Here is a 23,239-nt window from a genome sequence, read left to right on the forward strand (position 1 = left end):
GCTTGTCGAGCTTGTAAAGCAATTGTATCGTTATCAAGGCTGGATTATAAACAGGGCAGAGTCGGCAACTGTGCCACATGATCCTAGAACTCCAAGAGCCCTGAAAGGTCCCAGGTTCCTTTTTGTCTTTTGGTTAATTTGATTGAAAGTTGACATGGTAAGGGCATTTTACAGGGTCCTTGCTTGTTACCGCATCTTGAGAGCCTGTCTTGAAGGGGGAGCCTTGTCATTTTGTGCTCATATGTTGCATATTCCTAAATGAATGTCTTTAATCAATTTAATCCGTAACAAATCTGTCATATTGAACAGCTACAAATTGAGTTGAAGGAACATGGTTTAATGGGTGCCAGCTCTTGCAGGTAAAACTGGCAATGAGTATCCAGGAACACAATGAAGATGTTCACGTCATTTGGGTTTCTTTATTTCTGCTTTTTAAAACCTGGGTCTTTGTAGTTTCGACAATCACTCCCTTTGGTCCTCATACCAATTTACTCATCTGAGGAAGCAACTGCCCACCTCACGGCTTTACAGCAGAGTTCATTAGAATGAGCACCCTGTGCTGTCAGACAAACAAATCTGAAACAAATTTGAAATTGCAAACAAAAGTGGATTTCAATTTGCATTATCAACAAATGCAATGGGACAATTTTGACCCAAAACAGCAAGATTATGTAATAATTCAACCTTCCACTTTGACTTTACTTGTAAAAAAGTGTTTCAGTGACCTGGAGACTTGTTTAGGACCTTGTTCTGCATTTCCTTTAAAGCTATGTTGAGAAAACTGAACACATCCTTTTATCTCTACAAATAATCTGGTGAGAAAATGTGCTCATATAATGTTGACCAAAGCTACAAAACTAATTTTTTTGAAGACGCTCAAATCTTCAACAACAGGAGCATCCTCTACTGAAGAGTCCTAACTGTCATCAGGATCAATGGCACCCATTTCAGATTTGTTTATCAGCAGACAGCCATGTGCTCCACTGATAAAAAAGGTGACGCCAACCGACAAATGACAGCGTTTCAGCGTCTCTGTCTCCTGATCCTCCGGTTTCCTCTTGACTGGTCCTTTTGAACGGATAGATAGAGGTGACCCCAACAGCTTCCCTTTTGTCGTAAACACTTGAAGCTGTGTGTCTTTCCTCCCAGGTTCATTAAAAAGACATCATTACGTATCGACAGAAGGCATTCTTGTCAGAGCTTTGGATGTGATATCCAAATATCAAAGTTAAAGAGGGTTCTCATCAAACAGACCAAGGACTAAAGCCTATTTGGAATTCACCTTTTACATTTTTGACCTTCTCAGGAATGTCCTCACAAACTATCCATTAACTCTTAGCATGAATGCGCGTACACTTTTTCCGTGTGCACACACTCCAACAAACCTGAACTGTGGGTTTGTGCTTTATGTTTGTGCTTTATGGCTTTATGGGAAACAGTAAATGTCCGGCTGTTGATTCTTGAACAGGAAGGGGATAACAGATTAATCACTGTCACAGATGACAGCTGCATCGGTTTAACAGCAAGCCACGCTGGTTGCTTTCCTCTGGGACTTCCTGCATGCACCGAGGGTTTATTGTCTGTGACGACGCTAACATTTCGAGAATTAAGCGTGGCAGTTGATTCTCTCAATTGAAAACAACCGTTAATAATCTAAACTCAACTCAGAGACCATTCAGAAAGGAGACGGCGCTGTCAGTTTTCTGTATCTGTGTCACATGGATTATACCACTGCCGCGCCCCATAAGATAGTAGCTGCAGGTCCTGGAGTCTATTAACTCAAAATGGGAGAAGTAACACATATTATGATTGATTCTTTTGCCCCATAGCCACCGAAGTAAATATGTTTCATAAGCCACATAATCCTCTGAACATTCTGACACCAAAATGGCATTTTTTCAGACAAGGTGGGGGGACGGGGGTAGGCGAACACGCAGCTTAGGGGACAGGAAGTGTATACCATTTCAAACCATTGGCAGAGCTGCTGATGCGTCGTCTTTGTTGTTGAGCATCTTCGCTTCAACTGCGGTTCTCACCAACCGTCAGGTTCCTGCAGGTGTTTTCAGCCTTCCAGCCTCAGGTAGCAGTAGTGAGCTTACAAGGAAACGAAGAGGACACCAGACTAGGGTTAAGGCTATAGGCTTGATAGTTCATACAAACAGAAATTGACAAAACGACCTCTGCTGATTTGGACCCCGAGAAATGAGCTCTAGTCTATACTATAGTGAGCAAATGGGAGTTAAGATTATTTGGTCAATTTCTCAAATTGTTTTGACGCTGCAGGATACCAATCACAGAGTGAACACACCAGGTTTCCCAAAATAGCATCAAGTAAATCATTCATATCTTTCTTGTGACTTTACCTAAGGGTAACGTATTTGAAACTAACTAAGGTGTGTCAGCACGTCCAAAGCCAGGAACAACTATAGTTGGCAAAATCAGCAAGAATTCTGCATTCATTAATTAAATTTTTGAGTGATAAGGTGTATTTCAGAATGCCTTTTGTAGCTAGGTGCTGATGGCCTTATTAAAGTTTGTTTTTTTAACCCACAGGGGCCTCTGGTTGTTTAAAGAGGGGGCTGGTGTTTACCTATAGCCAAAGCTGACAGGGACATTCATAACACAGCCTTATCACATCGCCTTTGTTCTATCGGCCTTTTCAGAGACGAACATCCGTGGTTGACGGCTGAGTGGAAAAGAGCGAGGGGGAAGAAAAAGATCCCCTCAAGCCACGTCTTCTTCCCCAGCAGTAAATTCTTTCATGGTGACTGCGGAGTTAGCAGCCAGGGCCCCTCACTTATCTACAGGAGGAGGGACACGTGAACTTTCTGAGGCTCCTTCATCCCAGTCAGGCTCTTGACAGTCGGGCAGACCAAAAGGTAATCTTCACCCAAGTCCCCCAGGTGTGTTAAACCCAACAAAGGATTAGCACAGACTTCCTCTGAGCCAGAAGAAGCGGCAAGGTTTTTCCGTTTCTTTGTAACAATCTATTTGTCTTACCACCCCTAACCCTCCGGCCCACATTGACTTCCTCATACTTGCTTAAACCACACCAAAAGGTGAAAGGGGGCAGTTGATTATTCATTATCAAGGTGGAGTGACTCAGGGAAGGACATGGGTGGGTCATATTGTGTAATTTCACCTGTTGACGATAAAGATTTCCCAACTCTGCAAACGTTTTCTAGGTCATTTATTGTGATTAAAAAAAGAATGCTCTGGGGAAGCAATGCAGTTGCAGTTGAAAACTGTAATATCATGGAGTTTTGACATTTGTCAAGGAAGCTCAAGTTATAGAAGAGAAATTGAAACTTTTACATGAAAATCAACAACACTGCAGTTACTTGGTCATATCCTGACACCAGCCACATGTGAAATTGACTCGCTGTGCTCTTAGGACTCAGTTTTCCTTGGTGGATGCCTCTGTTAGACATCAGTGACAAACGCTGCCTTTCTAGCCAGGGGAAAGATGAGGGACCGTGGTATCCATCACCACCTCACTGCTCTGCAGCACTTGCAGAGCCTGAATCCACAGAGAGAGAAAAAAACAACCAAAACGGGAAAAAACACCGCCAGCAGGCAACAGGATGCACATGGCCCTGAGAAGGATGGCTGGTTGGATCCAGGAAATGGAGAGAGAAGGAGAGGAAGGAGAAAAGTTGGATCGCAGCTGTGTTCGGATTGGAAAAAACCCTGTTTTGAAACACAGAGAGACATTGTGTTGTTCTTTCCCCAGACCATAAAGAGGTGCACGAGTACAGTTTGCCACAACAAGGGTTAAGTGTGTTTGTGGTGGTGACAGCTGTGCAATCCGCAATTCACCCATCACCAGTCCTCATTTGTTTGCACGTCTGAGAGACCACAAGAGTGAAAATCAAACATCAACAATATTTGTTTACAGTGCAATACTCATATTTTGGTGCGATTTCTCAGATTGTATAATTTAAGAGATAGCTAAACTTAGTCTTGGTTTTGATTTTCAGTAAATGTAGATAAGATCTTTAAGTCAAGTTCCAGGAATGCATTCAACAAAAGCCCGAAACTTGTCTTGACAACTGTCTCCAACAGCGTGGCTATAAAAGTGTTACATCAAATGACATGTCACTTCTGTAGGTCGTCAAGTATTTGAAATCCTTTGTTACGCAATGTCTGCGAAAGGCCGGGGAGCTGATAAAGACCCATGGTGTTTGCTCCTTAACACCAGGACCTCTTGCTGACGTCAGTAGCATACCGGAAAGCCCGCAGTATAACAATATCACTAATAGTTAAGTGAATCATTGTGGCTCTGTTAGTTATTTAGGCTGTTCCTGGCCAACGTTTTTTATAAGCCTGAGAAATTTCACAATTCCACTTCCTTAAGTTTCCATTGTGCAGTTACATACTTTTGACACCATTCCTTCCTTATTGTTTATTTTAATGCTGTATTCCTATAGTGTGTCCGATTCATTTGTAAAACACATTGAAATAAGACTTTTTCATTTGAGGTGTTATTATGTTATTCACTTCTTGGTCACTTCATATCTTTACCTTTACTTAAAGCTGTATCAGTCAAACCGGGGCCACTTGAAGATGACAAACCATCACCATATCCCTGCTTATATCGTTTTGTACGGCGAACGTGGTAGCAAACAACTGTCTACTCACACATCCAAGACACACAAAGGAACGTTACCCGAATACCTCTTCTTTTTTTGCTCTGTTTTGGCCCCCACTGTATGTCTGCTGCTGCTACACATTCTCATTCCCAACTCGTCAAATATTTTCTGTTTGAACTTCCATGTTCACAGGAAACTTACAGTACATGGATATATCCAGAGATGGGCAGTATTTCTATTACTTGTATTTGAAATACGTATTTCAATTACTTTTGAGTATTTTGTAATTTGTATTTGATAGGGCCGATAAAAAATCTAACGGAATTTGTAACAAAATACTTCAGAGTGGAGTGATTTTGTATTTAAAATACTTTCTCCACGAATCAAAAAACAGTTCACGAGTTCAGTCTTCAGATCTTCAAGTTCAACGGATTGTCTGTCAAGTTAAATATTTGATCTGAGTGTGACAGATGTCAACTAGCTTGATGTATAATTTATGTCTGGGTCTGGCTACATAGCCTATTGTATATATATGGTGATGGTTATAATATCACGCTATATCAACGCTAGCATGCTGTCTAGGCTAGTGCATAGCCAGTGTTTAGCAAGTTAACTTATCAGTCGAGTAGCTAGCTATAGGAAGAGGGAGATTGGGAGCTTGTATGTCATATGTGATGAATATTTTCTTGTTGATACAAAGCCAAGGTTTATGGGCTGTTAAGTCCCATTAATAAAAAAAAATATATATATATATACATAATCAATCAAGTTGTTGTCTTTTAATAGCTTTGCTTAGTTACACTGACATCCTGTGACTGTTCTTCCTTTTTGTGGGGTTCACCAGAGCTTTGTGTACATTATATAGCCCAAACCTGAATGCTCGGCTATACCAAATTGTGAGAAAACAGAAAATCCAGAAAAAAGTATTTCCTATATTTTAAATACAAAATACATGTATTTTCTGGCACCAGTATCTTGTATTTTATTTAAATAATTTATTTGAGGGGTATTTTGTATCATTTTTTTGCCCATCTCTGGATATATCTTCTTTTCTTTTTTTAAATGCTGGTTCTTATAAAGGTCTTTATTCACCTCTGGCACACTGAATGGAAATAACAAAGTTTTCTCTTATCTTATGAGTTTTAAGTTAAATTGTTGATTTATTGATTTCTGCAGTTTTCCGACAGCTGTAATTGCAGAATATTTTACAATATGGTACATTGTTATAGAATAAACTATTAGCTCTATATAACGTGGTTCAAAATAGATCCACCTCAATGCTGCGCTTACTCATAAATGTCACCAAACCAATGATCCAGGATGCATAATAATCCCACTGAGACGGAAAAATCCGGCTTCTACTGATGCAGGAGAAACTAAAGAAATGCAATGTTGACTCTGTCATGGGGCATCGTAAATGAAGCAGCACCGTGCATGTGTACTAAATCCTTTGTTTGTTTCCTCCCTATTCGCTCCTCGCCACATCCTGTACGTGTATGTGATCTCTGCGTAACTGCAGCCTTGCCTTTAACAAGCCGGACTTCAGCAGGAGTTGAGGGCAGCGCTCAGCAGCACAGACCACACCGCGCACATCTGCATCAGCAGACACAGACGCTCTCTGCTCCTCTCTATCAACATTTCAACAAGACTTTTTCGATGGAAAGGACTTTTTTATCAATGTGTCCAACAGCCGAAGCGACATAAAACTCAAGCAATTCCGGGCTCCATAATCGTGTTTTTTTTGGTTGGTTTATTGTCTCCAAGTAACAGTCTCAGATCATCGAAATCACACGAGAAAATGTAAGTGGCGTCTTCTTCATTGTAGGCAAGATTAATTAACAATTTCACAGCATGCTTATTTCAGAGTCCATCCTCTCTTGGATCGCTAACTACAAATCTTAAAACTCCTGAAGTCACTCAGATTTTAAGAAAAGTGCGTCTGTACATTAAGTGAGCGCTATTTTACCTCAATTAAAGACAACACAAAAAAAGAAGTAGAAGGAGTAAAGAACAGAATAATGAGCCGTTAATGTGGTTCCAGAATTAGTCAGGATTTATCTTGTTTTTAGTTATTTTTTTGGGGGGGGCGGCTCTCCTTCTTGGCCCCCGGGGAGTGTCTCTGGGGTCCTGACATGACACGTTAGAAATGTGAGAAGCTCCAGGGGTTCCTATACGCGTTCTAAGTAACTTCCACATATTCTCCCAGAAGTGACACTGGTTTGATGGAAAGTGACAAGTGATACTTCACATCAAAAACTAAGGGGGACAATACCTCTGCTGCGTGTCATTTGTTTTAGAGCAAACGATAGTAAGGCCATTACAACATGTAAGGAGGTAACATTCACATTTGACTGTCTTATTATGTAACACAGTGCATGGGGTGCATGCAAAAAAAGAGCTATAGGGAAAGCACACAGTGATCATAGTACAATGTCAACCTTTCCTATTGCTTTGCAGTGGCTATACTAAGAACAGCAAATATATATATATCATGTTAACGTGTGGGAACCTATATGTCATGACAATCTTTCCCTCTTTGCTTTACTGGCTGTACATGAAACAGCAAGTCTTGTTTTTCATTTTTTTTAAATGTCCTCTATATTTTTATACCTTTTTTATTGATTTAGTTTTAACAATTTATTGTTCCAACTCTTTGAGACAGATGCATATCCACTGAAAATAACAACATTCTGGTGTTTTATCTGGCGTGTCATTCTTACTCCGAAACCTATTGCAGTTATATTTGTTTAGAGATGAAAAAAAAAATCGATGAACAAAATCACTTCCTTTACTAATGTTTGATCCCATGTTTCAATGTCTGGCAGAGTTAATTGTTTGACAAACTAAATTACTTCTAAATGTATATGAACTTCATCAAAATGGTCCAACATGATATTAATACGCTTTCATATTTAGCTTTCTGTCTATCAGTAGGTATTTCAGTTTGATAATTGAATTTGCTGAATCTGACTGGCATCTGTGATATTTGTCGTTCCCCAGGAAGAACAACAGAGATCGCTGGAGGGTGTACAAGAGGGCGAGTGTCATGTTCTTCCTGGCTGTGGTGGCCCTGACTGTTGTCCATAGAGGAAGTATCAATATGGGGGCTCCCTTCGAACTTGAGAGGCTGGCTCGCATGGAAGCCTCCGGGGGAGCGGAGCATGGAGCTGCTTCGGAAGGCAAAGGTCAACCGAGCCTGGAGATACAAAGCTTCTGGAAGGCTAGCAAACGCCAGCCGGTGCCTAAAGCCCGGGCCAAGAGGCAGGAGCCCAGGATCACTGAGGACAGCAGAGCCAGAACCTGGGATGTAACCAGCTCCAACTGTAGCGCCAACCTCAACTTCTCAAGTCAGGAATGGTTCGCAGGCCTGGAGGACAATTTCAAGCAGTTCATGCTTTATCGACACTGCCGCTACTTTCCCATGCTCCTCAACCACCCAGAGAAGTGCACAGGGGATGTATATTTGCTCATGGTAATAAAATCTGTGGCCACCCAGCATGACCGAAGGGAGGTCATCCGAAAAACCTGGGGCAAAGAGCAGGTGGTTGACGGCAAAAAGATAAAGCTCCTCTTCCTTCTTGGTAAACCCTCCAGTGTGGCAGAGAGAGTGCACCACCAGAAGCTAGTGGAGTACGAGGACTACATCTACAGGGATATCCTCCAGTGGGACTTCCTGGATAGCTTTTTCAACCTCACACTTAAGGAGACTCACTTCCTCAAGTGGTTCCACACGTACTGCCCCAGTGTACGCTTTGTCTTCAAGGGGGACGATGACGTCTTTGTCAGCGTGGAGAACATCTTTGAGTTTCTAGAAGGCAGCAACAGTGCAACGAACCTGTTTGTGGGGGATGTGATTTTCAAGGCTAAGCCCATTCGTAAAAAGGAGAACAAATACTACATCCCCCAGGCTCTATATCAGAAGACACACTACCCTCCATATGCCGGTGGAGGGGGTTTTCTGATGGACGGGACCCTGGCTAGGAGGCTTCACTTGGTGGCAGACACCCTGGAGCTCTACCCCATCGATGACGTCTTCTTGGGCATGTGTCTGGAGGTGCTTCAGGTCACTCCTGTAAAACACAACGCCTTTAAGACGTTTGGCTTGGTGAAAAATAAGAGCAGTAAGTTGAACCGAGAACCTTGTTTGTTTAAGAGCATGATTGTGGTGCACAAGCTGCTCCCGTCGGACCTCATGCACATGTGGAATCTGGTCAACAGTGACCTTGTCTGCTCGCAGAAAGTGGAGATCCTATAGCTTGAGCTGAGCTGTGCCTCTGTGGATACTAGGATGCACGAGAGGCCCAGTAAACCCTCCTTTATGTGGAGAGGGACCATAGACAATAATGTACATGTTGCTGTTTCTGTGCAGTAACACAATTTTTGGAAGAGTTTCCTCAAAAGTCAAGTAAATTATACAGAGTTTGTAAAAGTTGTAGAATTGTGTATTTATATTGTCATTTTGAAGAACTCACACTGTCAGCACGCAGATTCAGAGACAACAACGATAAGGAGACCATTAATGTGAATACACTTCAAAAATGTAGGGTACACAATTATTATGGGGATCATTAGCAACCATGAATATGCATTTATGTAAGGAGCATAATGTGCATTTAAATTGGAGGGAAATTATTTTTGGTTTGGTTTCATTTTGAAAATAAAAGGGCCGTTCCTGTTACTTGGTGCACCGAAGTGTTGGGTTCAATAGCCGCTGCACATGCTGCCTAGCCTCCATTTTGGGTTTGTACTATGTGTTACATAGTTTTACACATTACACATTGCCTTCACTTGGAGCAGTATGTCATGCTGCAGTGGCCTCACATGGAGTAAGAGAATGAAACAACTCTCTCTACCTCATTGATATGGGCCAAAAAAAGATTTAGATTTCATCACTGGTCACCGATTCTACTCTAAGTGTAACCATTATCTTCATATGCAGTACATGGAAGCACGATTTGAATCACTTTTGTTACGTAGAGGCCTTCTTTTGGGGGGGGGGGGGGGGGGGGGGGGGGGGGGGGTGACTGACTTGATCTGGACATCGACCGCTCCTACACTACTGGGAAAAAAACACTCATTACATGTTTGCTGTCTGTGGATTTGAATGTGCTGATGTACTTGACGTGGGTTCGGTAGAGGGTTTACAATGACACTGTGAATTAAAACTATTGCTGGTACGAGTATATGACATGTTAATTTAATCCCCAATAAAAGGGGGCACATGTGGGATGGGGGTATTTAATTGAAAGCGTCAGGTGAACATATTAATGGGATGTTCAATGATTATATAGCTGAATGTTGTGGGTGTAGCGGGTGGTGATTATGTTGAGGTAATGTAAATATATGAAAATCAAAATGTACATCCAATGTCATTTGTAAATAAAATTCTTGACAGTGCATTTGTCTTTGAAAATCTGTCCTGGATCGGTTGCTTTTGTGTTTGGCGTTATCAGCATCGAAACATCTATGTGAAAATCCACATCAGGTGTTCCAACAATAGTTGTCCAGTGTTAACATGGTTATCAGTTACGCAACTAAGCAGTCAAGAAAACATAATATGCTGAAACAGTCATACGGTAATAATGGTGTACTCAAAACAAGACACATAATGTTCATTTTATCAATGTTCAGCAACTTAAGCCACAAGTGTGTCCGGTGTTCTCTCTCTGCCTGTGAGAAGAAGTTAAAGAGCGGTCACTTCCGTAATTCCTACAATGTTTTAATATAAAAGGCTGCTGCATTAGAAAGTTATCCTTTTTGGTGCAAACTCAAAAGAAATGTCACACAACTTCTTCCAAAAAATCTTTTATTTTGGGTATGGGAAATATTTTTTTTTCAACCCACAGTCTATTTTGTCCTCAAATTCAGAAAGGAACTGTACATGCTCCCGACTCGGTGTGACATCTCACACTGTTTATGTTAAGTATACCAAGCAAAACTGCTCAGACTGATACTGCCAGGTGAACAGTGAAGATATTGTTTAGAGCTTTAAATTGGCCCCCAAAAAGACAAAGAGGGGCAAAACAAATACCTTTCTGTTGTTCTTCACAATCTCTTCCTGGACAAAAACAAGAAAACCGTATAGAAACTGGAACTTCTCTGAATATTGTGTTCCATGAGGGGTGCAATTTTCAACACAGAAGCATAGTTTAAGAAGATTAATGTCGTTAATCTGTCCTGCGTTAAACACAATGAACAAGTGATATGGAACCTATCTAAGAAAATGTGCTTCATCATCTCTATTATTGCAGCGTTCATTCACCAGTGTGGTGGGCGACATCGTGCACTGACAAAGATTACGTTTCTATTGAGGTTTAACGTTGCAGAGAGTTTAATTAATCAGAAGGGGCAGAAGCAATACTAAGCAATCGGGTACTTGTTTTATTAGCAGCTGTAAGCCAATTGGTTCAAAAGTCCTCTGTTTTTATGGGTCCTGGGGGTAAAGATACTGGCGACATAAGGGTGTGGAATTTGGGGTGATAAGTCATTTATTGGTGGAAGTGAATTCTTCAAAGAAACGGGGGTTTCCCTTCTGAGAAGGAACCAAAATAAACTTTTATTTTGAAATTGGATTGTGGCAGCTTAAGAACTTTTTGTTTGTTTGATAAAAGGACATTCTTCCCAGATATTGTGCACTATGAATGTCAGTTAACAGCGAGTGTGGTGCCACTGTAGTTAAACTCATTAAAAAAAAAAAAGGTTTGATTTCAACTCAAGTCAGTGATCAAGCGTGTACTGTATGTGTGTGTGTGTGTGTGTGTGTTTGTCTCACCCACTTCCTCAAAGCTCTGTCTGGAAAACCTGTAAGTAGAGAGGAACCTGAAACCCACAGCCAAAAGATGTGCCAGTAACACACAGTTACATTAAAGGACACACAATTGTTGCTGTACTGTCACAGGTGAATTCTGATTTTATTTTCCCAGCCTGAAAAACACTTGACTATGTGGCTGGAAGAATTAACTTGTCAACCACCAGCCAAAATGTACTGTCATCTAGTGTAAATGTCCCACTCTAGTGAGGATATTTGACTGAATGTGAGCCCACACCCAGCTTTCCAACCGGCCTGCAGACCAGGAGCTGATTGTTTGCCGACACTAATTGGAGGAAGCTTTTGATGTCAGCGTGGTCAAAGGGGCCGGCTGGAAGGAGCTGCAGGCTTTCACACTAGCCCTCTATTTTCTTCAAAGGCCTCTGGAGCAGCCCGTTCCCATCATTGGCCATGTTGAAATTAAGAAGAACATTCCTCAGCTTACAGGCTACTGACGAGAGCTTCTCTATCGGCTCAGGCATCACAGAACACCTCATTTAGGCAAAGCATGCAAAAACATGCAAAAACAGCAATCATTTTGAAAAAAAACTCAGCTTGCAGAAGTAAACAAACAGTAGAAAATGGCGTATGAGAGGCTGAGCAGAAACTGATATCGTTCACTACAAATGAATAATAAGGTTGTGACCAATATACAGTAGAATGCTTGAAAACAATCCTAATACCCCCATGCTGCAGTTAAAGGAAGAGTTTGACATTTTAAGAAATACACTTGTTCACTTTCTTGCCGAGAGTAAGATGATGAGATGGACATCACTCTTTCTGTTTGCTAAATTGGAAGCTACAGCAAGCAGCCTCTTAGGTCAGCTTAGCACAATGACTTGAAACGGGGGAAACACCTTCACCCACTTCAAAGGATCGTTCGACATTTTGGGAAAGCACGTTTATTTGTTATCTTGTGAGTTATGGTTGATACCGCTGTCATGTCTTTAAAGTACATCTGTAGTTGGAGCCAGCAGCTGGTTAGCTTAGCTTAGCAAAAAGACAGGCTAACTGTGCCCGCGTTTCCGCAGTCTGCCAGAAGGTGTGTATACCATGTGACAACCAATAGCTCACCTGCATGGCGAGCTGCTATAAGATGTCACCATCTAACAGTGAAATGCATGTAAATGTCGGCTATGTTTACATGTGACTTCCTCATACTGAAACATTCAGTCAGCACAGTAAAGTAATACATCTCATTGGCCAAAACTGATGTCATCACTGGTGGCGACACTATGCAAATGTGTCTGTAAAAGTCAGATTCCATGGTATTCAACAATATATTTTGCAAACAACTTCCATTGTAAGGCTTGTTTGAGATTAAAATACTGGCACGAGGCTACATAAAGGGCCCTTTTTGATTTAACTTCCACTATTTCGTCCCCATCTGCAAGAATGGGGATGCTGGAAACAATCGAAGTGTTTGTAAGGGTGTATCGACAGCAATAATGAGTTTACGCAGGCGTTACTCTCTGGAAACGATGAACCTAAGCTCACTGTCACAGCTCACAGCATGTTGTCCTCTATTACATACATTTGGTAACAGTAAAGCAGATGAATTATGTGCATATCAACTCAGCTGATAAAGAGAGTGCAGTCCCCGACTCCCCGCATTACACTGGAAGAGAGGCCAAGGCGACGTCGTCGTACATCTGTGCTATAGGACACCATGTACTTAACAAAGATCCATTGTGAGGACTCTGAGCTGTATACTCGCATGTAAAGAGGGTCCTATTTAGATCAGCTACTAAACAAATGAGAAAGCATCAGTCTTTGTCCCCTTTCCTCCTCGCAGTGCCCGGGTGACTTAGCGTCAAAGCTTCATTAAATCAAGTTTCATGCGGTTTGACATTAGCCAAAAGGTGGTAAATTTGCTGCATCATTACCTCCATCGTATAATCTCCCACAGCTTCTATTATGCTGAAAAAAAAGCTTCTTTTAACAGCGCTTCTCCTTAATATGGTCACTATGAATTACAATTAGACAATTGCAGCTAGATATGTTAAATAGGGAAAAGAAGAAGAAACAGGACAGAAACTATAACGCATTATGAAATGGAGATGAGCTGAACAAAACGGCACTCAAAAGGTGAACTCAGCGATAGAAGAGAAAGCACACAGGTCACACCAAACAGCTGACATGACCTCTTGTCACTGTGCAAGGCCGGTGGCAACAACTCTCTAAATGGAGGTATTCAGTGGTGCCATCATCAGTGCCTCCTGCCCAGGCACCTTCACGAACAAAGATCCCCGTTCAGCTACTAGGACCGAGGGATGACAGCATACTGCTGACCCCCCCGTCTGGTAGTGTCACTGACGAGAGACCTGCCCAGCAGCTCCGATAGTCACACTAAGGCCTGTTGTTTTTGATCAGGAATACAAGATTAAGACTAAGATTTTACAGTACCAGTTTAACCTGTATATAGACATTGCACATTGAGAATATATACACATCTTTTTCACCACCGTGCCAGTAAATATATGCTGATTGGATGTATTTGCGGTTGGTCGATGTGCATCCATCTCCCTCTGGATACGCTCAGCACTGTGCAGGCAGCTATAGAAACTGCAGTTAAATGTGTTTTATTCCTCAGGATACTCAACCAGTAAAGCAGATTTTGATCCGCTTTGGAAATTCGCTCTTAAACTACCAAAATGTAAAATCATACCGAGAGGCTTTATAGCACGCTCAGCAGCATCACAGAAGCAGTGGGGGTGAAGAAAGACGTTTCTAAAGATTCTCAAACTCGTCCGCTTTAACTTTTGTTTCCAGCTACGAGCTACTAGCCACCAGAATTTACAGTAAGTCATTTTAAGTACTCAAGTAGTTGGACATGATTTGGCATCACTTGCATCCATATACTCAATGTGCAGTGTTCCATGTAGAGAACTCTGATCGTCTGACATTACAAATGGATACCTAATGGACACTGCCACCTTGTGGAAGACAGTGGATTTGTCCTGCCAGCCATTTTCAGCCAGTATAAAGTGCTGCATCATCGATGATTCATGAACCAAAGCAAACCGTAGAGATTACATTTCAGCCGTCATTGTTGCTTGTACACAAGTATTTTAGGCTCATTATAACCCCTTCCATTTATATAAACAAATCTTACAATAACTTCTGTTCTCATTCATTTCAGCGAGCATCTTTATAATCACCTTTCAACATAATGCAATACAATGTAACAGCACCATCAGTCTCCATAATTTGGAGTTGAATCAACAAGTTCATAGTCTTGAAAATAGAATTTATTGCAGTGATGTTATGTTGCATTGCATTTGCTGTAGAAACGTCCACATTCACAGGTATTTAAAGCTGGCGAGACCCTGCTCATACTTATTGCACCTCTGAAGCATTGAATGAGGACAGGCGTTTAAAAATCACCACCTACAAGGTTTTATTTAATCACGTGAAAATCTGGAGATTCTCAGATCGGGAAGAAAAAAAAAAAAAAAATTAGTCAATGCACTACAAATATTTTATGTTACATAGACGAGAGGTTTTTCATCCTCTGACTCAGACACTTACTGTGCCCCACCAAACAAACATGACAGAACATCTTTGCCATTTTCTTAACACCCAACTCTTGACCACTGACTCAATTCTGCTATCAAAATCTGCTTTGCACATTACAGAAAAACATGGCAACTAAAGCAAACTAAATGACAAAATAAAAACAACATATGGATACAAGTGAATCTTTCGGTTTTTCTTTTTTTTTTTACAAAAGGTAAAATGAAATCATACAAACTGTTTAAATTTACACAATGTATCTGACAAAAACAAGCGTATTTTTCACAGCAAACTTGTTTGCCAGACCCGTTCCATTTTACTCCTTCGGAAAAACAAGTAAGATAATGAGGGCGAGAGGTGCAGGTTTGCATTCGGGACATTCAGTACTCACACAAAGCTCTCGAGCTGAGAAGGTCAAAAGTACCATTCTGGCACACAAGGATGGGGAAGGTTTGAGGGTCTAAATAAAGGGCTAAAATGCCCATTAACAGTTAAATATATATCAATGACGCTTTCTGGAATGTCCAAAAGCTCTGAAAAGTGATGAAACCAGAGTCCATTCAAAAAAGTAAAACAGACCAATGATTTAGTCATCAAACTTAATCTTCTTCCCCTGGGGTTTGGCTCCAAATCCACCGCCACCTCTTCCACCTGAAATGATACAGCGGCAAGCAACTTAGTTTACTGTTCGGCATCTTCAACTAACATCTTCACTTTTGCTACGGTAGCGATTATGAAACTTCAAAATAAATAATTTAGCAACTGACCAAACATTAGCTGGTGTCCTTTGATTTAATGTCCATTACCTCCGAAGCCACCGCGTCCACGTCCACCGCCGCCTCCACGGGGGCCTCCTCTTCCTCTGCCACCGCCGCGACCGCCGAAACCTCCGCCGAAGCCGCCGCCGCCACCACGACCACCACCAAAACCTCCTCTGCCACCACGGCCGCCGCCGCCAAATCCACCGCCGCCGCGACCTCCGCGGAAGCCGCCTTCACCCTTGGGCTTGGCGTAGTCCAGGGTCACCTTCCTGCCATCGATCTCGCCTTCCTCCATCGCCTCCTTGGCTGCCTTGCAGTCATCCTCATTGTGAAAGTCCACAAAGCCAAAGCTGCAAAGGAGGCAGAAGGATAGGGCTTAGTATACTTCAACATGTAAACTATTAAAAAAGATTTCTGACCAACACAGCTAAAATGTTAAACAAACCAAAAGTGATGGTTTAAATACTCAGATCAAATCATCAAACTATCTAGGATCGAATTCAAATGAGAAGTAGGGTAAATCACAGTTAAAGAGCGGGAGGGAACATTTACAATTCTACAAACTCACCCTTTTGATGACCCTGTTTCTCTGTCTGTGACTATTCTGGCTGCTGCGGCGCCCTCGAACGCATCCTTGAGGGTATGATCTGTTGTGTCCTCAGAGAGACCCTTGACGAAGAGGGTTTTTGTTGGACCTGGTTGTAAAGAGGATATGATTAAGACAAGTTGATCCACCACAATGATCATAATCTGGACAAATACAAATTCTACAAGCTTAAGTCTCATGGGAAGACCAGATCAGGACTTGACCATCTTCACCGTCACAGAACTTCGGGGGTTCATGTTGACACACCCGTTTCTTTTTGGGATATCCCAACACAGACCACAGTTCAGATGCACATGGTAGCATTTGTAGACCTACCTGAGTTTCCTCTGCCACCGTCTCTGCCACTGTTCTGACTGTACTCCAGTCGGATCGACCGCCCTTCAATATCTGTGTTGTTGAGGTTCTCCAGAGCATCCTTAGCCTCCTCTGTGGTCTCAAACTCTACAAAAGCAAAACTAAGAAAAGATGCATGCCATTAGGAGAGAGTAAACACACCGAACTGGGTGTTGCAATATGACCACACAGCCCAAAGACAAAATGGCAGCGTTATATGATTCCCAAATTCTTCTTGTTGCACAATAGACATAAGCAACACCCTAATTAGAGGGTGAGCCTTTTATCACTGTACATTGACTCTGCTTCTCGTGCGAATCCATTCAAAATCACGGGTAAGATTAAGAGGAGCTCATGAGAAGGTGTCGCAGTTTGAGAGTCTATAGATGAAAAGTCCTCCTTGCACACATTACAAACACTCACCCTTTAGGTCTGCCATCTCTCTGTGGAATCCTAATGGAGACGGCCTTCTCAAATGTGGCTTGTAGAGCTTCCTCTGTGGCCGTGAAGGAGAGATTATTCACCACCAGTGTTTTGCTGGCTGCTGCCGATGCTACAGGGACAGGAGGAGGACAGGAGACCAGTGAGATGAGTACGAAACACTTAATTCAGGCGTTGCTTCTCATTCCCTACTATAAACATGCAGCTCTAATCACAGCAACTATTGCATAATCTCTTTTAAATTCCACCAAAAGCCATAAAAAGGCCAGAATGTTACAGCGATTGAGGATAGAACCGGCAGACGATAACACACACCGGTACCGAAGACATAGCATTGCATTTATTTTTCCTCCGTACATTTCACACACGAGTACTGAGCAACCACGTGTGTGCCAAGAAATGGAGGGTGTGTTACAATATTCTTCAAATGTAACTGGTAGTATACTAAATGGAATTATTCATCCCAATGATATGTTCATACATAGCTTTAAAAGATGTCTATGGAGCTTACCTGGTCCCATGGCTCCCCCTTTCTGGCTCTTATCTCCAACATAGTCGACCATGATGGACCTCCCCTGTACGTCAGCTCCCTGAGCCTCCTCCAGCATCTTCTCGGCTTCGGCCTCAGATTTGAACTCGATGTAGGCAATGCTGTCAAAAGGGAAAAATAAATTACTTCTCGAGAACACGATAAGGAGACATGCTGAGTGCTGGTGATGAATGGCAGGTTTGTGTACTGGGTAACAAAAGCCAGACACGTTGGCGATGCCTTTGTAATTGTGATGATATGGGTAAGTCAGTTTCCTTCACGGTTCATGGAAGGTTAGCTTCTAGGACTCACGAGGAGCTTTGTGTTCCTTATATATTCTCCCTAGCAACACCTTCCAGACTAACGTTAACTTCTCTATTAACAGCTGGCTTCTTCTTACCCTCTATTTGAACCGTTCTGGCCTGGTGGTAACCTGACGTCTACGGCATCTTCAAAGACTTCCTTCAAGTCATCGACGGTAGCGGAGAAGGGAAGGTTCTTCACAAACAGTGTCCGTGCATCCCTCTCTGTGGGAACAAATGGCAATGTCAGTATTGGGACGGCTTCCTCTCAATATTCTGAAAAATTATTAATTTCCCAAAGTTCAGATTTATCTTGATAGAATACACAATTTGGATGTTCAAGGTAAATGTAAGAATGTTGCAGCGATTGAGGATAGAACCGGCAGACGATAACACACACCGGTACCGAAGACATAGCATTGCATTTATTTTTCCTCCGTACATTTCACACACGAGTACTGGACAACCACGTGTGTGCCAAGAAATGGAGGTGCTTGTGGCAATTTAAGTGTAAATGTAGAAATTTCTCAAGTCGACTGCCTGGAAACACCCCAGGTTGACTTTCCTATACACACACACCAGCTGATGAAAGCCGTTTCTTTTACCTTTCTTGCCCTCCTGTGAGCTGTCCTTGCTTCGGGCCCGGTCCAACTTCAACTCCTGACCCATGACCTTCTTGCCGTTGAGCTCCAGTGCCTTCTGAATGTCCTCCTCACATGAAAATTCCACATAACCAAATTTCCTGTTGAAGCAAGTCATGCAAGAACCATTAGTCATTAGACAAAAAAGAGATTAAAGCAATGTTTAAAACAATGTATTGAGTTGCAGCTACACAAAGATTCCAGTTTGAGAATATATCAAAGTCTGCAATGTGAAAAGAAAATCTACCAGAAGGCAAAAAACACAACGGTATTCAATTTACAATGACATAACTTGAGAATATGTAAGCACTCAATTTAACTAAACCCTGAGTTTAGATATTCCACAAACACCTCTGTGTATTACAAACTAGTACTGATGATCTATTGTTTCATTGATCGCTTACTTGGATCCACCCAACCGGACATCAGCGACCTCAAGGCTGTTCTTGGTGAAGAATTTCCTGAGGGAATCTTTGATTTCATCAAAGTCTTTGTTGGAGTTCAAGTTCCCAACAAACAGAGAGAACCCTAATAAATGAGAAAAATTACCATTAAGTTTCATATTTTGCATTGAACAGTACCAATTATGCCAGACGGACTCAGAATAATAAAGGTGACATCAGACATCAGTATTAAGTCCGTTGTTGATCATCATGATGAAATGTTACATTTGATTGATGGGTCAGAGCTTCATTCCTACCTTCGCCCTCTGCTGCCTTTGCTTTCTTGGCAGCAGGCGTGTCCTTCTTGCCCTCTGCCTTCCTCTTTGCAGGAGTCGCTAGGGAATCTGAAGACACAAGTGTTGCAAAATGTTAAATTCAGACATTACTTAAAAATTAAATGCGCCTTCAAACAGATGATACTCTGGGGGTTTACATGTGTATTAAATTGAGTGTCATTTAGAATGATAGGGCCAAAACGTGGCGAGTGAACCACTTTTTCATCTCCAAAACTCACCATCATCTTCCTCATCATCCTCGTCGTCTTCCTCATCATCATCTTCCTCCTCCTCAGAGTCTTCCTTGGCCTTGACCATGCCTGCTTTCTTTGCCTTTGCTGGAGCGGGAGTGGTGTCCATCTCTTCCTCAGACTCTGGAGAAGCACAAGCATTGTTTAGAGTTATTATCAGAGTCAATGGGACCAAATTCAACCGCTGACCACCTGCCAACATCAGATTCATAATAAAGGTGACATCATACAAAATCAGTATTAAGTCCCTTGTTGATCATCATATATGACTGCAGCACACAAGTCAAGAAGTCCACATTGACTTAGTATCTCTAACAATTCAGATAAACTCAAAAGGAAGGTAGTTTAAGGGGTTTTCTAACCATCTTCTTCATCGTCTTCAGACTCCTCCTTGGCAGCCTTTGCAGCTTTTTTGGCTGGTGCGCCCTTCTTGGGAGGTGGGGCCTCTTCTTCGGACTCATCTTCATCAGAGGACTCTGCAGGTTTAGCCTTCACTGGGGCCTTGGCAGCAGGTTTAGCTCCTTTCTTGGGTGGTGGGGCCTCTTCTTCAGATTCATCTAGACAAATACACACACGAATCATGAATTTTCACACAATAAAAAGGGGGGGAGTGCATGGTAAATAATTTTAATCTACAGAGACAATCTCTTTAAATTCCACCAAAAGCCACAAAGGCCAGAATGTTACAGCGATTGAGGATAGAACCGGCAGACGATAACACACACCGGTACCGAAGACATAGCATTGCATTTATTGTTCCTCCGTACATTACACTCACGAGCACCGAGCAGCCACATGCGTGTCAAGAAATGGAGGGTGTGGTAGAATATATAATATTTAGTATACCAAATGGAATTATTCAACCCAATTATATAATCAACTGGTGCATTAAGATTTAGCTTCAGAGAACAAATCTTGAAAGGCATTACAAATAAATAAGTGTTACAAAGAACACCAGCAATACAACATTTAAGGTCCTACCATCTTCCTCATCATCAGACTCCTCTGCAGGAGCTGCCTTGGCTGGTGCGGGTTTACCCTTTGCAGGGGTCTTTTTTGGTGGGGGAGCTTCCTCTTCAGACTCTGTTGGTTGACAAAGCATAACAGTGCTGTTAGCGTGATGAAGTAGGGGAAATGTGAGATGCGCTTTCACATCTCTACACCGTACTTTGAATATGGGTCTCACGGTGCTCATCTTGAATATGAGGGCATACACATTCATAGCATTGTCTGTGTAGCTATAATAAGCTGGAGTACTAGATCAAGCTCAGAGAGTTGACCAATACTCTACAGACATGATATTGTAGTTTCCACTGGAATAAATATTAATTAACTGTATTATGAGATTGTAACTACCCACCATTAACAATTAGTGGAGATTTTTGTGAACCAACACCATCATTTAGACAGCCCACACAAATACATTATCTAACCGAAAATGTTGATTTATAGCTTTTATTTATTTTCTGTACGCTGAAAAATGTAAATTTCAGCCGACTCGTGTGACGCATACAGGCTGCTTCTGAGGAATATTGTACTGTACAATCAAAGTGCCAGAACAGCTTCTCAATGGATCATTTTTATAAATCTCTAAACATCCCAACAGTGTGCTTTGAATTCTGATGCTTACCTGATTCATCCTCCTCCTCCTCCTCCTCACTTTCTGCTTTTTTGGCAGCAGCACCATTTTTAACTACCGGGGTAGCTTTAGCTGGAGTGGCTTTCTTTACCGCTTTAGGGGGCGGAGTCTGGAATAAAAAACAACATTTATGAAATCTACCTTTTTTTATTATTACTTCACATGTAAAGAACATTACAAATTAAAATGAAATGTACCTCTTCCTCCCCCTCACTGCTCTCCTCTTCACTAGATTCCTCCTCCACTTCTTTTGGGGGTGGGGGGGCTTTTTTCTTCTGAGTTGCCTGCTTGTTGGCTGCCTGAAACAAGAGGGGAAAAAAAAAATCACCGTAAAAAACAAATCACAAATTTGATTGTACTAGTCAAATCACAGATTTAGCATAAGATAAACCCCGTATATCCGGTCTCCGCGTGCTGAGTAACATTGGGAGTTTACACCAACGGTTGCAAAGTTAACGCTAAAACGAATTATTTAAATCACTGTAAAAATGATTTGCGTGGGTAAAACACGAGCCGCGTTTAGTAATGGCCACATGTCTGGGCGGTAATCTGTTTTTTTTTCACCTCGTGTGTCACACCGAGCAGGCGCACAACCCACGTGGAGCTCAGGCGGTCGGGCTGCTAGCATGTTGGCTAATTGTGCCTTTTCGAGACAGGCTCTTAAGCACATGCTGAGCAGATAAAGAAAAACGACTGCACGAGGAAAAGCAATACACGTAAATTCATAACGGTTTATGTTAACTAAAGCAAGGTGACCCACAAGTTATCCGTCGAGCCGACAAGTCGACGGAAATAAACTAGCGCTACGGCTCTGCATTTAGACTATTAAAACAACACGCTAGCGCTAATTCACTACACGTTAGCTAGGTCGGTACATACATTTCACATCTTCAAATAATTAGTAAATGTTGATATTAGTTGCCCAACATTTGCGCTTTAACATTAAATAGGTATTCTACGCATCTCTTAAAATCTATGCTTAAAATCGAGAACGCGCATGAATGCCATTTTGAGTACTCGGTAGCGTTAACGGTTAGCAGGCAAGGCCACAAAACCAAAAGATGGGTACAAACATGGCCGATCTCGGACTAGATGAAATGTTTAGATAGCTTTCAATTTCACCGTGCATTTTCGACCAAACTGTCTCTTTCATTGACGATGTAACTACTCGATATAATGCAATAGCAGCGAGACATTTCCCCCCGGTGTCATTTCCGTTTTTCACAGAAACGCAGCAACTTATTCGCAAAGGCCTCACGCGTAACAACAGAGCTTTCGATCACAAATGCAAAACACTTTAAACAGTCAAATGTGCGCCACTTGGTCTTACCTTTGCTAGTTTCACCATGGTGCTGCGCTGTTGTGTGTTTCAATGAAACACAAAGAACTGGACGTTTGGAAACAAGTAACGAAATTGCTATCGCATACACGTGGCTCAGCCTACTCGGTGGAACATTGGGCAGGAAAGACAGAGAAGTGGAAGCCGCGCTCGTTACTCTCCTGCTCTGCGCGTTCGCGGCGACCTGATCACATGACTGTTTCCACCAATCAACGGGTAGAGCATTTGCATCGTGCCCGCGCATCGCTTCCACAGACAGCCCACAACATGTATTAACACAGAGGTAAACCAGTTTTAATGGTACCTATGAATAGGCTACATACCTGAAATACCTAAACAACCACTTTGGCAATGTGTTGTTGCTAAAGCATCTATAAAGTAATGTTTGTATATGAAGACAGTAGGCCTATGTCACGCTGAATTTAAAGGGATACAGTATAAAGGTATTTTTTTACTTTGTACTTTATTAACTTTATTATTAACTTTAAATGTTTAGAGAAATAAATGGTCGACTATTTCATAAATGGTACAGGTAAATATGTTGTATGGCCACCATAGACTGTGCGGGCAACACAGTACAAAGCATCTGTATGTCCCATGCAGCTGTTTATGTGAGCCACGTGGTCTGGGCCAGTTGCCATCACCGATCAACCACATGGAGCCCGCCATGCGGAACACCAGTTGCATCGAGCAGTTCACCGCAACTTTATTTACTCGGATAACGTTGGGCTACTTTACCAATTTGAGGTAACCCAGCCTAAT

The 23,239-nt window shown here is 42.0% G+C and overlaps 2 protein-coding genes across 3 annotated transcripts; one reads left to right on the forward strand and one right to left on the reverse strand.

The window, feature by feature from the left end:
• Positions 1-4,142: 4,142 nt before the first annotated feature.
• b3gnt7 (UDP-GlcNAc:betaGal beta-1,3-N-acetylglucosaminyltransferase 7) lies at positions 4,143-9,569 on the forward strand (the record flags this gene model as incomplete). The annotated part of the gene is made up of 2 exons (XM_079157901.1): positions 4,143-4,180; positions 7,593-9,569. The coding sequence occupies 2 exons, from the start codon at positions 4,143-4,145 to the stop codon at positions 8,845-8,847; spliced, it is 1,293 nt and encodes a 430-aa protein (XP_079014027.1). The 3' UTR covers positions 8,848-9,569.
• A 5,214-nt stretch (positions 9,570-14,783) lies between these two features.
• On the reverse strand, positions 14,784-22,600 carry ncl (nucleolin). Of its 2 annotated transcripts, none has more exons than XM_079157407.1 (16): positions 22,469-22,600; positions 21,336-21,437; positions 21,130-21,247; positions 20,481-20,582; positions 19,862-20,056; positions 19,488-19,622; positions 19,231-19,317; positions 18,935-19,058; positions 18,495-18,631; positions 17,988-18,114; positions 17,570-17,709; positions 17,041-17,170; positions 16,600-16,739; positions 16,246-16,372; positions 15,723-16,027; positions 14,784-15,567 (listed from the first exon to the last, which is right to left on the reverse strand). In XM_079157407.1, the coding sequence occupies exons 1-16, from the start codon at positions 22,484-22,486 to the stop codon at positions 15,503-15,505; spliced, it is 2,052 nt and encodes a 683-aa protein (XP_079013533.1). In that variant the 5' UTR covers positions 22,487-22,600; the 3' UTR covers positions 14,784-15,502. The 2 variants fall into 2 exon arrangements, with proteins under 2 accessions (XP_079013533.1, XP_079013534.1); XM_079157408.1 differs by having other exon boundaries at positions 15,684-16,027.
• Between the last annotated feature and the right edge of the window lie 639 nt (positions 22,601-23,239).

The sequence above is a fragment of the Pholis gunnellus genome, assembly GCF_910591455.1.
Source record: "Pholis gunnellus genome assembly, chromosome: 4".
NCBI classification, from domain to species: domain Eukaryota; kingdom Metazoa; phylum Chordata; class Actinopteri; order Perciformes; family Pholidae; genus Pholis; species Pholis gunnellus.